The sequence below is a fragment of the Ovis aries genome, chromosome 12, assembly GCF_016772045.2.
Source record: "Ovis aries strain OAR_USU_Benz2616 breed Rambouillet chromosome 12, ARS-UI_Ramb_v3.0, whole genome shotgun sequence".
In the NCBI taxonomy this organism is placed as follows: Eukaryota; Metazoa; Chordata; class Mammalia; order Artiodactyla; family Bovidae; genus Ovis; species Ovis aries.
Window position 1 is genome coordinate 33,013,589 of NC_056065.1, and position 15,998 is coordinate 33,029,586.

General features: G+C 37.5%; 1 protein-coding gene across 15 annotated transcripts in view; it reads right to left on the reverse strand.

Annotated features, from left to right (window-relative positions):
* Positions 1-15,998, reverse strand: part of SDCCAG8 (SHH signaling and ciliogenesis regulator SDCCAG8) — a 242,374-nt gene that overhangs the window by 104,622 nt on the left and 121,754 nt on the right. For 10 of the 15 annotated variants that reach the window (XM_060396452.1, XM_060396451.1, XM_012187193.4 and 7 more), the window contains one exon: positions 10,321-10,463. In XM_060396452.1, the coding sequence (XP_060252435.1) occupies positions 10,321-10,463 (143 nt within the window). Of the gene's footprint in view, positions 1-10,320; positions 10,464-13,312; positions 13,379-15,998 lie in introns of all 15 variants that reach the window. The other 5 variants (XR_009595809.1, XM_060396449.1, XM_060396446.1 and 2 more) reach the window with 1 other exon arrangement.

Sequence of the window (15,998 nt, forward strand, 5' to 3'; positions counted from 1 at the left end):
CTAACCTCTCTTGCCCTGGGCTACACCTAGACGAGGGTTCTTAGCCGGTCAGACAGGTGGAGCAGAGTGGACTCAGGCAATGTGGCATCCAGCACAATGAAATGCAGTGTCTTTCCAGGCTCCCTGACAGCCTGCTCCCTCTGATACTGGGGAGGGGGGTGGTGGGGGGTGGGGAGGAGGGAAGGAAAGGAGGACGCAATTTAAAACAGTACCAAGGCCGTCTATTTCAAGACTTAAAGATGTTGGTTGCACATATATCCATTTAAAATTATTTTTGACACGTTCTCTGCTTAATTTATTCATGAAAGGAGTATAAGAAAAAAAATGAGCTTAACTTTTAAATGGAAACTTTAGGCTAAAAATTCCTCAATAATCTGGGAAAAAAAGATACAGTTCACTATGGAATAGCAAGAATACATGTCAATGTTATACCATTCCCTTCAAAAGAAGAGATATTGAAAGCCTGGTCTTTTGACCTAAGCTTGTTGTCACCTGAAAAAGAGTGCTAGTCCTTCCAAATTTTCACTAACAATAGAGAGGAAAGGTATGTTAATCCAGCATTTACAGAGATCTTGTCAAACAACCTACTGCCCAACTGGGTGCTAAAGACACAGAGAGGAAAAAGGCCTGCTTCCTGGCCCATGAACTGACACTTTACAGTCCCCAAAGTATTCCTATTTAGCTCTCAAATATGTTTTTACACTTATTTGTGAATACAAATTCCAGATCTCAGGTTCTAGAGTTTGATGGATCCAATGAAAACTCTGCCTCCTTTATTCTCACTCCCTCTTCCCGCTGTGTGACTTTTTGGTTCCCTTTTCCAAGACTCAGCTTCTTCAGGCTTGTTGTTCTCACTGAGAAAGCAGGGTGTTTCAAACTTCTTATGTAAAATATCATTTTTATAAATAATACCTAATCTTTCGCAAAGCATTAACTTTGTAAAATGAAAAAAAAGAAACACTAGGAAAAAAATAAAGATACAAAAAAAAAAAAAAAAGAGGGAGAGAGCATACTGATCTTGCACGTGGATGTAGTGGCAATTTAAAATTATAAAAATATTTCCAAACACTCTCATCTTGGATTTATCTTGCCACAGAGTAGTAACACACAGCCCACCATGGACCACATTTACTAAACCACTGTTATCTGAAGCCAGGCACAGTGCTTGGCACGTGCTAGACATTCATCTATGCATCCTTTTCATCTCTCTTTTTATATTCTAAGAGTTCTCTAAATAGAACCACAGAGCATCCCTGTGGAGAACTGATCATGCCTCCTTAGACTTATGTTGAAAGTGGAGAATATCATTCTCAAGCCAACATGACAGAGAGGTACTTTTCTTTCTCTTCTTTCCACTCCCAATCATCCCTTAGCCAAAGGAAAAAGTCGAGACTGCTAAAAAGACAGTAGAGGACATAGAAGGGACCTCTGTTCTTACATTTAGTCAAGATCTCTGACAACCTCCCCCTTGCTTAGTGCAACTCTCTTCCCTTACTCTTGGGGTTTTGCTGAGGCTGCCAGCCCCAGGACCCAAAATGGTGTGTGTGCACACGACTCAGTTTTGAAATTTGAACTGAAGGTTTCAAATTGGAAGTGGAGGAGCCAAGAAATCATGTCCTTACAGTTTGAAAACAAGGCATCTCCTTTATCTTTAGTTCAGATTGAGGGATGTGGCCCCATAGTATGGAAGCACCTGAAAGAATGAACCAGCATTCAGACAGGAGTCGAGCCCTGCGACTGACAGGAAATGACTGCATTCCGGTGCTGCTGAGTCCCTGGTCCAAGAAAGCCTGAGGCCCCAGCCACACCTGGGTTTTACACGGTCTGGTCATCAAACTAATCAATTCCCCCTTTTGGGGTTTCTGTTTACCTCAACCAAAGAGTCCTCACTCATACTGGCAATCTGAGAAGTCAAACCACTAAATTCAGGAAGGTACTTGTGCTCAGTTGTGTCCGACTCTTTGAGACCCTAGGGACTGTAGCCCTCCAGGGTCCTCTGTCCGTGGAATTTTCCAGGCAAGAGTATTGGAGTGAGTTGCTATGCCCTCCTCCAGGGGAATCTTCTTGACCCAAGGATCGAACTCACATCTCCTGTGTCTCTTGGATTGCAGGCGGATTCCTTACCACTGAGCCACTGGGGAAAGCCCAACCAACGGTTACTACCTGGAAGCTAAAGGCTCTGGAATGGAAGACTTAATCATCCTCCCAAAGTTAAAGCACCCATCATAACTGGATAACCTGGTGACTCCTCTCTTACACTCTTTTTCACACTCAAAAAGACACAAATTCTAAAGTTCAAGTTTCTACATCTCACGGTCATAAGGTTAAACTGTCCCATCTAGATCACAAAAGTATGTCATCGCATAATTACCCACATCATGAATTGCCCTTAGATTCCTGCTCTGAGAAGTTCTTCGAAGTACATATCCTTGAAAACATTATTTATGTAAAAGGGGAAATATACATTTTAAAGGAAGCTCTGCTGATATAAGCTGGAACCTGCAGGATTACTGGCAGTTTGGCCCCCCTTTTGCATTTCTTGCAATTCAGTTTCTAAATTCTATGGAAAATAAACAGGGAAGACTTCCTGTAGTAATTTCCCTCCAGATTAGATCTAAGAAAAAGACACAGGATTCAAAAGAATGTGTTTCAATACATGCATGATAGTTATGGAGAAGAGTGGTTGCCTCAATCAGAATTCAATAACAATTACACAAGCATTCAGAAATGGTTGTTTTAATATGTAATATCACTTTATATAATCTGCCCACTATGTATGTAAGTGGTAGTCTTGTGAGAGGGACTTAAATTCTATAGCTTTTTAAAGATGTTTAGAATGTCAAAAACAAATATGTGAAGGAATTTCCACTTTTTAATAAAAGCCTCTCTTTTCTCTTGGGTACAAAAGAAATGAAAAAGTAGCGTGATAGCTTTATTATAATACATTAAATGACTAAGGTGAATGATGCACCAAAGGACACTGTTTCTTAGGAAAATCACAAGCTAAGATGACAATTCATCAACAGGTATTTTTATCAGTGTATAAGGGAGCATATTAAAAAGCAGAGACATTACTTTGCCAACAAAGGTCCATCTAGTCAAAGCTATAGTTTTTCCAGTAGTCATGTATGGATGTGAGAGTTGGATTATAAAAAAAGCTGAGTGCCAAAGAATTGATGCTTTTGAACTGTGGTGTTGGAGAAGACTCTTGAGAGTCTCTTAGACTGCAAGGAGATCCAACCAGTCAATTCTAAATGAAATCACCCCTGAATATTCATTGGAAGGACTGATGATGAAGCTGAAACTCTAATACTTTGGCCACCTGATGTGAAGAACTGACTCATTTGAAAAGACCCTGATGCTGGGAAAGACTGAAGGCAGCAGAAGGGGATGACAGAGGATGAGATGGTTGGATGGCATCACCGACTCAATGGACATGAGTTTGAGTAAGCTCTGGGAGTTGGCGATGGACAGGGAGGCCTGGTGTGCTGCAGTCCATGGGGTCGCAAAGAGTCAGACATGACTGAGCGACTGAGCTGAACTGATAAGAGAGCAGCTAACACTTATCTCTATTATAAATTTATGTTATTGGTTTTCTTGGTTGTCTTTTGGAAATGATCGCATTAATCCATTTCCCTACTAACTCACATAGAAAACCTACTCACAGAGAACTACAGCCTGATGGATAACTATATAGGCTTTGCAGGCAAATTTCTGGGTTTCAAAGATATACCAGTTGTGTGACCTTAGATGAATCATTTTACTTCTTTATGCCTTAGTTGCATCCACTGTAAAACAAGGAAATAATAGCCTTCACCTTAAACGGTTATTGTGAGAGCTCAATGAAAAGCATTCAGCTCAGTTCCCAGAACACAGTAGAGGTTCAGTAAGTGATGGCCACTTGTCTTTAGCTAACACCTCTGTTATTATTTTTTTAAAAGCCACTGCATGTGGCATGGTACCACGCAGACCCAAAATGAACGTATTCTTAACCTCAGAGACTGATGAAAATGAAAGTGAAAGTGAAGTGAAAGTCACTCAGTCATGTCTGACTCTTTGTGACCCCATGGACTATACAAGCCATACACAGAATTCTCTAGCCAGAATACTGGAGTGGGTAGCCTTTCCCTTTTCCAGGGGATCGTCCCAACCCAGGGATTGAACCCAGGTTTCCCGCATTGCAGGTGAATTCTTTACCAGCTGAGCCACAAGGGAAGCCCAAGAATACTGGAGTGGGTAGCCTATCCCTTCTCCAAGGGATCTTCCTGACCCAGGAATCAAACTGGGGTCTCCTGCATTGCAGGCAGATTCTTTACCAACTGAGCTATCATGGAAGCTGACTGCTACTTGTATGTATTTAACTTTCTCATGTATACATGTACCTTCCAAATGCCAGTTTGGCCCCTGGAATTTCCCATGAAATGTCCTTCATTTCCATTTTCCTATATTCAAATGCTACCAAGGATAATAAGAAATTATCTGTCCCTCTGTTTGCATAAAATCTGAAAAATCCTTTCTGGATCTTATCATTTATCTTACCAACTCTTTGTGTATTTTCTTTTTGCCCCCATTAGCCTATAAGCTTCTGAAGGGCAGCATCTGAAGCTATTTTATATTTATGTCTCCCACCATCCCTAGGATAGTGTCTTGTAACAGGAAATGTTCCATGGAGAGTGAGCAAATACATGAACATGTATTTTTAAACATAGCTGGAGGTTTGTTATGGAAAAGAAAGAAGTTATTTGATTACTATTAGCAAAGACATAAGTGGGAAGGGAGTACCCTTGCTTTTGTTTTCATGTATACTAGGCTATGTATGTTTAATGATCATGTTTATCAGGCACTGGTTTCAAACACTCTCAGAGGGACTATCTTTTAATTATAGAGATCTCCAGTTTGAAATTCTGTGTGTATGTGAGGTTTTCAAGTAAGGTGAGAGGCACTTTACCAAACCTACTGAGTTGTTAGAAGGGTTATCATTTGATTTGACTATACTTAAACATATATGTGCATACTAAGTTAAAAATGAAAAAAAGTTATAAAATCATAACATAGTATAATATGTACAAGAAAAAAATTCCCAAGAAAATTTTTCATCTTTGTTCCATCTCATATTTTTTACCTGATATATCTGAGAATACATAGATATACATATATTCACACACATCAATACTGGGCTTGAATAAACAGTCACAAACTTGTATTAAGCATTCTTATAATAATGACTTACTGAACTCCAACTCTTTGCAAAGAGCTAAGTTAGGTGCCTGAGAACTATAATATTATAAGATCTCTCCTCCCACTTGAAGAACAATACATCACAGAAGAGAAGACAAGCAGATACATATAAATCTTTAGAGTATGAATTTATTTTTTCTGATGTTCATTTTCCCTGTTTTGAGGAATTTGTGTAGTAGTAGCAAGTGCCTTCAGCTCTAAGCGGGAAGGAGGATTCAGAGGGAGATGTGCTCCCTCTAGCATGGGTCCTCAGGGAGGACTACAGTGGAAAAATTAAGATTTCAGGGAAACCTGGTAAATAAGATTATAACAGGGCTGAAGAAGCTCAAAGGGGTATTCTGGGTTTACAGAGTAGTAAATGGAGAGGAGAGACCAAAAGTCAAAGGAGGTCTGCATCTGCTTAAATCACACGCTGGGAAGCAGCCTGTGAGAGGATGGAACTGATAGCAGGGAAATAAGATTAGAAGGCTGGGAGCCGGTCATGTGTGCATGCGCGCTCAGTCGCTCAGTCAGGCCTGACTTTTTGCGACCGCATGGACTGTAGCCCTCCAGGCTCCTCTGTTCATGGGATTCCGTGACTGAGTCAAGACAGTGCTTATGAATATACACAGCAGTGGCTGGCAAAAGAGACTGGAAGGATGTTAGGAGAGCATTTTCATAACCCTTAAGAGAAGTCACCAGAGCCTAAATTATGATGAATGTAAATGGGGGTAGGAAGGGCATTTCTATGAAATCTCTCTGAACTTCACAAACTAAGGAAACATTTTGAGCAAAGGATACTCCAAGCAATTTAAGCACCTAATGCCCAGAAACAGGAATTTAATAATGCATTGTCTTAACTCATGTTGTTTGACTATCAGAGTTGGAAGATAACCTAGAAATCATTTCGTCTAACCTAACTTTACAGGTGATTATGCACGTTCAAAGAATTAAGTAATTAAGTAATTTGTCAAAAGTTGCAAAGACAGTGAGAAGATACCAAAACTCAGTTTCCTCAATCCTAGGATACCTGCCCCCCAACCCTTGTTAGCTGGTGTATGGTTTTAATCGTTTCTTCACCAAAAGTATACCTGAACCACACTTTATTCTCTTCTTACACACTGAAGGCCCCATTTCATTTCCTTGGCTATTCTTCCACAGTTCTTGAAAACATGGTTCCCTCTATGTGCTTCTACCCACTCCTTTGGCTACAATATCTTTATGTAAAAGCATCCAGGTCTAAACCTCTGTCCTGATCTTTCTCCTCACACTGGATCTACACTGGACATCTCCATCAGAGCTCCAAAATAAAGCATAGTCTTTCCTCTGCTACTCCTTTAACATTCCCTAGTTGAATTAATGGATCATCCACTTAACACAGGCTGGAAGCTTTGGGATCATCTTTTTAAACTTTTTTAATTGGAAAATTGCTTTGCAATTTTATGTTGGTTTCTGCAGTACAAAACCACAAATCAGTCATAATTATACACATATCCCTTCCCTCCTCCCCCCTCCCCATCCCAGTCTTCTAGGTCAGGAATCATCTCTAATTCTCTTATCATTGCCCTAAATGCCTCCTGAAGACACTGTATCCTTCCCATTTTCCTGGTGCACACACAGCTGAGGACTACTACTGTACTTACATTCTGATTGAAGCCCCTGCCAATCATCTCTTCCACAATCTGTTTTCACAGTGCCTTTCAATTACCTTCCTTAAATATACATTTGATCCTAGCATAGTTCAAGCTCTCTTGACTTCTTGAGTTAAACAAGCCTCCCAACTGAGGGGCTGTAAACTTTTTCTATGAAGGGCCAGATAATAAATATTTTAGGCTTTGAGGATCATACTCAATTCTGCCATGGAAATGCTACACATAATACACAAAGGATAATCACGGCTCTGTCCAGTACAATTTTATTTATGATATTTGTGTGTCATAAAATATTATTTTTCTTTTTTCCTCCCAGTCATTTAAAAATATATATATATATAAAAATTCTTAGCTCAGGGATCACTTTAGAAACAGATGATGCACCAGATTTGGCCTATGGGCTGTAGTTACCAACTCTGTCCTAACTGGTTTTCTCGTCTCCTGCATCAGCTCTCCAAGTTCACCCTACAGCTGTCTGAGTCGGGATCCTAACCCCAAAAGCTGACCATGTTAGAAGCCCTTAATATTACATTAAGAGTAATCCCTTATTCTCAGAATGGCCAAAATTCCAGAATATGGCCCACAACACCCTTCCTCTGGTCCAAACACCTAAAGTAACCGTAGAGTCTACATTCTCTCCCAACCTTACGTCTTTGCATACATTGTTCCCTCTACTTGGGGTGTTTGCCCCACCTTTCTCTACTTTGAGGACTCCTAGTCATGAACTCAGAAAGCTTTCCCTATCCCCTTCACCTCCAATTAATAGAATGAGGCAGTTCTCTTTCCTGTGTGCTTCTGCGGCAGTCTTAATTTCTCTCAGCACACTGCTGTCACACTCTACTCTAATTGCATATATAGATCTGGCTCCTTTGTAGAATGTGAACAACCTAAGGACAGGACCTGAGATTTTTTTCTCTCGATGTCCGGGGCCAACCGATGCACGTAAAAGATAGTAGGTGCTCAATAAATACTCATTAAATAAGGGGATGGTATATTTACTAATTGAGGCCTTCAAAAAATGTTGAATTTCTATTTTCTGTTTTTAAGTCTAATTAGATAAAAAAGGGAAATTCCAAAAGAAGTGACAGATTGACCTATAAATTTCTACTCATTTTTAAAATTTTATTTGCCCTAGAAAATTTGAAATCCTTATTTTATCACTATTTTATAGCATCTTTTTCATATTTAATCTTAAACTTTGTTTAGAATATGACATTCAAAATATTTAAATTAAGGCTAAATGAACTGTTACCTGTGTTAGATTTTTTCATTCCAGCTAAAAAGAAATAGATGAAATTTCTCAGCCACACACTTGAGTATATAAATCAATAAAGAATGGTGAAGGGAAGCAAATGCTAAAAAAAAAACCCAAATTGTGTATCAGAAATATTTAGTCCAACAAGCAAGTCATTTTCTGTGCAAAACAGAGATATGTACAGTTCCTTTCATTTTTATTGTCATCTTTAAATTTATGAAGGTGGATTTCATAAAACATGAACATAAACTTAGTGTAAAATGCTTACGAAAGAGTACTGCATTTAGAAAATGGATAATTAAGCTTTATTTTCTATAAAACTAAGTTAAATTTCTGTAGACTTGTAGTAAATAAAGCTCAATAGAAAAAGCTTTCTATGGAACCAAGCAAAACCGTTTTTCTTAAGAACAAAGGAATTAGTTACCACCAGTCCATTTTCAGCAGTTGCTGCATCTTAATATGCTCTACTTGCAAGAAATGGATCTTGTCAGACAGCACAAACTGATACAGCACAGGAAAACTATGGACTTTGACTTCAGAAATTCACTCTCTGAATAAGACAGAACGGCAAAGTGGGCAAAACCAGCATTAATATTTATTTATTGAAGTTCAGCCACACTGACACATTAAAAGCTGTCCTATTTCTGTGGGTTAGTAGTACTTAGCACACAAATGGTCGGTTCTCAGTGAAAGTCTGACAGAGAAGAAAAACTATTAAATATCATGATCCAGCTAAATTCTGAAACTTCTAAGATTAAATAACCATAGGAACTATGTTAACATTATGTTCTCACTTCTATAGTGAAATAATTTAAATGGGCATTAAAAGAATGGCTATTATTCTGCAGTATTAAGCAATTTTTTTTTCTCAATAAAGTGTTTCAACTATTGGGATTTTTCCAGACATCACACGTGTATAAATAATGTATTCTCTTCCTTTCATTTTTTTCCTTTCTCTTTTTTTCCTCCTTTCTTCTCTTTTCTTTCATTGTTTAAAAGGGAAGTTGGCAAACCATTTGGAATATTATCATAACAAAATGTTTTTTAACAAAGTTTGATTTTAACAGAACTAGAGGCATCTTAACACTAACCAAAAACTTTGGGAGGTTCAACAACCTCTAGAATATTTTTTTTCTCCAAATGCAGGCTGTTCAAGTGGTGCTTTTCTCCATCTGTTATCATACCGTGCTCAGAATTACATTGTCATATTTAATGTAAAAGGGATCAGTCCCCTTTCATAGTTTAAATTCAACATTTTACTATGATTAGAAGACCAGTGTTTTTCTAATTTATGAATAAACCAAATTTTATAAACTTATGTAGGTATTTAGACAAAGTTCTCTCTAGAAACTGAAAAACTCTAAGAATTGAACAAACCCAAAGGCTTGATCTGAAAACTGAAAAATTGTACTAAAACTTGAAAGGAAAAGAAACCATCTATATGGTACTGTGAAACACCTACAATCTCAGTTTGAATTTTTCTCTGTGTCTGTATATTTATGCATATTGTATGTGTTTTCAATATAACAAATTTCTCAATGTTTACAACCTAAAATGTATTTTTTAATTTAGGGCTGAGCTATGTATTCACTAAAGTTTTATGACAATGATGCTCTCACATCAAAATATCTCATGATGGAAGTGATGTAATTTGAAACCACGATGGTATAAGCAGGGTTATAGTAATGGTTTAAACATGAACAGCGTCAATCAGTTTCATCTCTAACTTTTACACCTCCTTAGGACTCAGGTTGCTTATTCTGTAGCACTTCCACCTCAGTTTGCATCTTAGGATATCTTTGTTTTGTCTCTTTCACCACTGACAGTATCTCACTATTTCCCTAAATATATTCCTCAGATACTTCAGTTCAACATTTTTATTAGACATAAAATTAACAGGAGAGGTAGTGGCTGTGGTAGAAGAAATATGTCATTTTGCTTATATTGATAGAGAGTCACCTAAATATTTGAGCATTGTAGATGAAAGGTTTTGTAATCTATCAGTAATTCCCTGCCACACTTATCATTCACATGTCTGGGTGTTTTGCTTACCACATCTCCACTTTTCTTAATATGCCTAAAAACTGTGTGTGAATTGAATGACTAAGACTTAACTCTAACAACTGTTTGGAAGCCTGTGGCAAAAATCCGAGGAATGAAATTGGTGCTATGGTGCATAATGGGATTAGGCAGTACCTGGTGAGGTGCAGTTGGTGCTCGGATTCGCCCAGCAGTTCTGTCAGTTTCAGGCACTCCTCTCTGGCCCGGGTTGCCTTCTCCTGCTGCTGTTCCAAGCGCTGCTTGCTTTCACTCAGTTCTAAACTCAATTTCTCTATTTCCTTAGGCAGAGAGAAGAGGGTGAAGAGTATCACTATAAAATATATGCACTTGAATTCAAAATTACCTCATTTTTATTTTTGCCATGAATTTCAATATGATGAAAAATTATTAGAAAATTTAGGCTAGCTTCCACTTTATGACAAAGGGAATTAACCCAGCCAGAAATGCACATTAGTGAGGATTTTTTGGATCGTAAGATGCAGTCTAATTTTAAAAATGAAATGATTAAATGAGGATAGACAAAATGGATAATCTGTGCTTTGAATCTAAGGCTCAGTCTCTTTAAAAAATAATACGAACTTAAAAAGTCACTACTTTTTAAAATATAACAGTTTTGTTTGTGAGATAAGATCAGACATGTGCAGTGATTTACATCAAATGTGAGACTTGATTTTAAAAGACATGTATGGTTTAATTTGGATGTTTTGAAAATCAAATTAAATGGTAAAATAATTTAAGATATCTTTTAGAAAAATATGAGGTATAAAAGAAGACATCACTATGATGCACAGTATTATTTGGAAAAAAATACTTTAGGAAAAAATCAAATGAGAAATTTCAAGCATTTTGAATGTATGACATTGCTGAGCTAAAATAATATTGCATTAAAATGGCAATAAAACCACTCTGAGATTAACAAATATAAACATCAAAATATATAAAAATCTATAATAGCTTATTCTTTGGTTTCAGTATGAAATTATACTTTCTTATTGAAACTCAAATATTTCAAAGCAAAAATACTTTACACAGAACATGGTTTAAATAATTTACACATTACAGTACAAATATTTATTTATTATAGGACATCCATAAATTAAAAAAAAAAGAAAATAGAGATAAATATTCAGGCCATTAAAACAAGAAAAACAAAATAGGGGAAGTAAAGAGTGAAATATTTTCAATTCAGAAGAAAGCAAGAAGCAATTTTTATAAGCAAAAATACAGTCCACTCTTAGAAAACAAAACCATGTCTAAGTGAGCTTTAAACTTAGTATTTAAGTACATTTCAAATTTTCTCATGTTATTACTCAGTATTCTGAACAATCTACAACTACACTGAATATATCAGGCAGGATAAATTGTTTATTTTTCTACATTTATTGCACTACAAATATTCAGTTTATCTCCATCAAAACTGTACATTACCATATAATAAAACAACATATAAGCTATTTTTAAAAAATTATGTAATAATGAGCATATTGCTTTCATTCAGATTTTCTATATCTTTCAGATTAGATTACTAAGTGAAACTAATTTGTTTAAAATACTTTAAATTGTTAAAGTTTTATCAGTACATTCCTATCTCATTATGCAATATAATTAAAAAGATAGAAAAACATAAGAGAAAAGCCTAGCCTACTAAGTTCGGTCTAACATTTACAAAATTAACAAAAAAGCAAAGTAGAACTGGAATTATATGTTAATTTTAAAATTATAAAAATGTATCCATTAATTTTCTTTTTGCTCCTGCTCATGCTCAGTCACTTCAGTTGAGTCTGACTCTTTGCAACCCTATGGACTACAGCCCACCAGGCTCCCCTGTCCATGGGATTCTCCAGGCGAGAACACTGGAGTGAATTGCCATGCCCTCCTCCAGGGGATCTTCTTGACCCAAGGATCGAACCTAAGTCTCCTACATCTCCTGTGTTGCAGGCGAATTCTTTACCACTGAACCACCAGGAAATTACAAAAATTTATCCATTAATATTTTTACACAGTGCTATGTGCAAGAAACTATGCTAAATATTATGATGGACTCAGAGTTTTCACATCCACACTCAGGACTTAGCAATTCAGTTGAATAAATGAGACAAACACACACACACAAACAACCAAAATATCAAGCATGTAAAAAACAACAAATGAGTCTTAGAGAAAATCTGTGCTTCAATAGGCCAGATTAAGGATACACTAGCATGGGCAAGAAAAGTGGGAAAGAAGGTAAGGCCACATAAACTCATGGAATGATAGATTAGACCAATTATCAAACATTTTAAATTCTAGATTTATAAAGCTGTATTTTTCCTTATAGATAATGAGGAAATAATGATTTAAACAGGTATGCAACATGAGAGAAGCTGAGCTTCAAAATACTGGATTAATGTGTATGCTCATTAAGACAGTTGAGACTGGCAGTAATAGTAGGCCACAAAAAGATGGTTGCAATACTCCAAATATAAGAAGTAGTGATAAAACAGAAACATAAAGAGAACACGATGAGTACATGTAAATAAAAGGATAGATATCGGAAGATAACAAAGATGACTCCAGAATTTTGAGTTGAGAGGACACTACACAGTGACAGAAATAGAAGATGTATAAAATTCTAAACTTCTTTCAAAAGAAAAGGTGTAACAATTTTTATAAGCACCATCCAACAACAATAATGTATGTAACCTTATATTGGTAATCAGGTTTTATGTATAAAGTAGCTGCTTTCTTAGTCTCATATAATAAAAAGTCAGACGCTGTGCTGAATTCCAGTCAAACATAGAGATAAAGAACATGGGCCCAAGAATCAACAGAAATCAGGGCTCAGACACAGCTCTGGCACTCTCCAGCTCTGTCACCTTGGACAAGTCACTCAACCCTTACCAGCTTCTTCAGTCTAAAATGGGAGTGCTGGCACTTCCCTGGTAGTCCAGTGGCTAGGACTCTGAGCTCCCAGTGCAGGGGGCCCAGATTCGATCCCTGGTCAGGGAGCTGGATCCCACATGCTACAACTAAGACCCAGAGCAGCCAAATAGATTAAAAAAATAAATAAATAAAATAAAATGGAAGTGCTAACTCTAGAAAGCTCTAAAACTATTGGGAAGACAAAAATGAGATGGCAAATACTTACCAGAGTGCCCAGGATATAGCAAGAGCTGAATAAAAAACAGGTGGTATCATTACTGCTGATTTTTCTCTACCTTTCAAGAAGAGCAAAAATATAAGTAAAGGAAAAAGACCTGCCTAAGGATTCATGGTTATCCCTGAGCACTAAAGAGTTCTTAATTTAATTCAATAAAATTTCTGGATAAGCACTCTTTTGGAGGACACTGAATAAAACTTTATTATAACTTCAAAATGCAAAAAGCATTTTTGTTAGGAAGATGGAAAGTTACTGCCTGATTCTGATTATCTGTGCCAGAGAAACAGCTTATTGGTGCAGATAATCAAAATCAACAAATAATCGAACCAGCTGGACCAGGGCTCAACACTTACTCCCCGAGTCAGGAAAATCTGCCATGGCACCAACTCCAACAGTTAGAAGAGGAATCTCTTGCCAGAAATGCCATACTCCCATTGGCAGGATAACCCTTTGCTTTGCCCAACTAGGTCAGGGCTGATTCCTTGGCTGTATACAGTAGCTCAGGGATGAAAGACCACAACAGTCATAGGCCAATTGTACACCACTCTCAAAGTACTCTATTAGCCTGCAATGTACGGTGCAGTTTGATATGGACATCTGCTGGCTAACTCGGCAAAGACGAGTCTGGATAGCTTTATGCTTTATCAAAAGGTATATTTCAAGTCATGAATGTAACCGCCAGAAGAACTAGAAGTTGTTCAATTGTCAAGTCATGTCTGACTCTTTGTGACCCCATGGACTGCAGTACACCAGCCCTCCCTGTCCCTCACTATCTCCAGGAGTTTGACGAAGTGCATGTTCATTGAATCAGTGATGTCATCCAAAAATCTGAATAACTAAAAGTAGAAATGGTTAAAAGTGGCTACCTCAGGAGAACACTACCAAGGAGGGACATGGAGAAACAGAGACTACTGTTCATTTATAATCTATAATGCACAGAATTTTCTTATTAATCATTTCTTTTCATTATTTATTAGATTTTCTTATCAAAGCAATGTGCCTAATTTAAGTCAAATAGTACTCAGTGGCTCCTAACAAGGAAAGGTAGTGCCTGTGCTCTTCCCCTCCCCCATCTCTAAGCCAAATCCTCAATGGCACATAGTATCCATCCCTGATACTTATATTCCTACTTTAAAATAACATACTTGCTTCCCTGGTGGTTCACATGGTAAAGAATCTACCTGCAATGTGGGAGACCTGGGTTCAGTCCCTGGGTTGGGAAGATACCCTGGAGAAGGGAACGGTTACCCACTGCAGTATTCTGGCCTGGAGAATTCCATGGACAGAGGAGCCTGGTGGGCTACAGTCCATGCGGTCACAAAGAGTCAGATACAACTGGGCGACTTTCACTTTTATCATGCTATCCTTTGATTTTCCTACATAAACTTAATCTATTGATTTCCTATGTGGCACTATTGGTAAAGAATCCACCTGCCAATGCAGGAGATGGAAGAGACGAGGATTTCATCTGTGGGTGGGGAAGATCCCCTGGAGAAGGAAATGGCAACCAGCTCCAGTATTCTTGCCTGGGAAATCTCATGAATAGAAGAGCCTGACGGGCTACAGTCCATGGGATTGCAAAGAGTTGGACACGACTGAGTGATTAAGAACTCAACCGTGTTGATTTCCTATATTAAAAAAGGTAGTGATTTATCTCTCTTACACCACCCAATATACCCACCTCATCCTCCTCTGTAACAATTTTGGTTAAATCATTAGTCGATAGTTCATTTACATTATAATGATTATAGAAATACTGTTCATTACTGAGACAAGCATCATTCTGCTTAAATTAATTTTCTTGTAAAAATCTTTTATTATTTATAAAATTAATTGCTTGCTTTTTAATAGTTTATTTTTCTAGGTAAGTAACATTTTTTCCCCCAAATGTTCAAACAGTTCTGTCAAATACCCATTAATAATATTTTTTCAACAGTGAAACATATCAGTAAATCATTAGTTCCTTTAAATTATTTTCCTAGATATATGCTGCTTGGTGACATGTCTAGCCTGGTTGATCTCTGATTTGGTTGATTTTCTTACACATGCTCCTATTAGAGTTTCTTGTTTTATGTGTTTTAAATCATCCTGTTTCTCAGTTTACCCTCTTCTGTAGTTGAATTACATTCTCCAGGTAACTTTCACAAGAAAGGGTACACAAATAATGCATTTTCAAAAAGTATCTGTATGCCTGAGTATGTTGTTATTCCATGCATATCCTTGACAGTTTAAAGTGAAAGTCACTCAGTTGTGTCTGACTCTTTGCAACCCCATGGATTGTACAGTCCATGGAATTCTCCAGGCCAGAATACTGGAGTGGGTAGCCTTTCCCTTCTCCAGGGGATCTTCCCAACCCAGGGATCAAACCCAGGTCTCACGCATTGCAGGTGGATTCTTTAGCAGCTGAGCCACAAGGGAAGTCCAAGAATACTGGAGTGGGTAGCCTATCCCTTCTCCAGCAGATCTTCCTGACCCAGGAATCGAACTGGGGTCTCCTGCATTATAGGCAGATTCTTTACCAACTGAGTTATCAGGGAAGCCCACTTGATAGTTTGGCTAGGTATAATACCTATGCTGAAATTAACTTTCATTCAGGATTTTTTTTTTTTTCATTCAGGATTTTTAAGGGACAGTAACACTGTCTTCAAGATTGTAATATTACAATTAAAAAGCC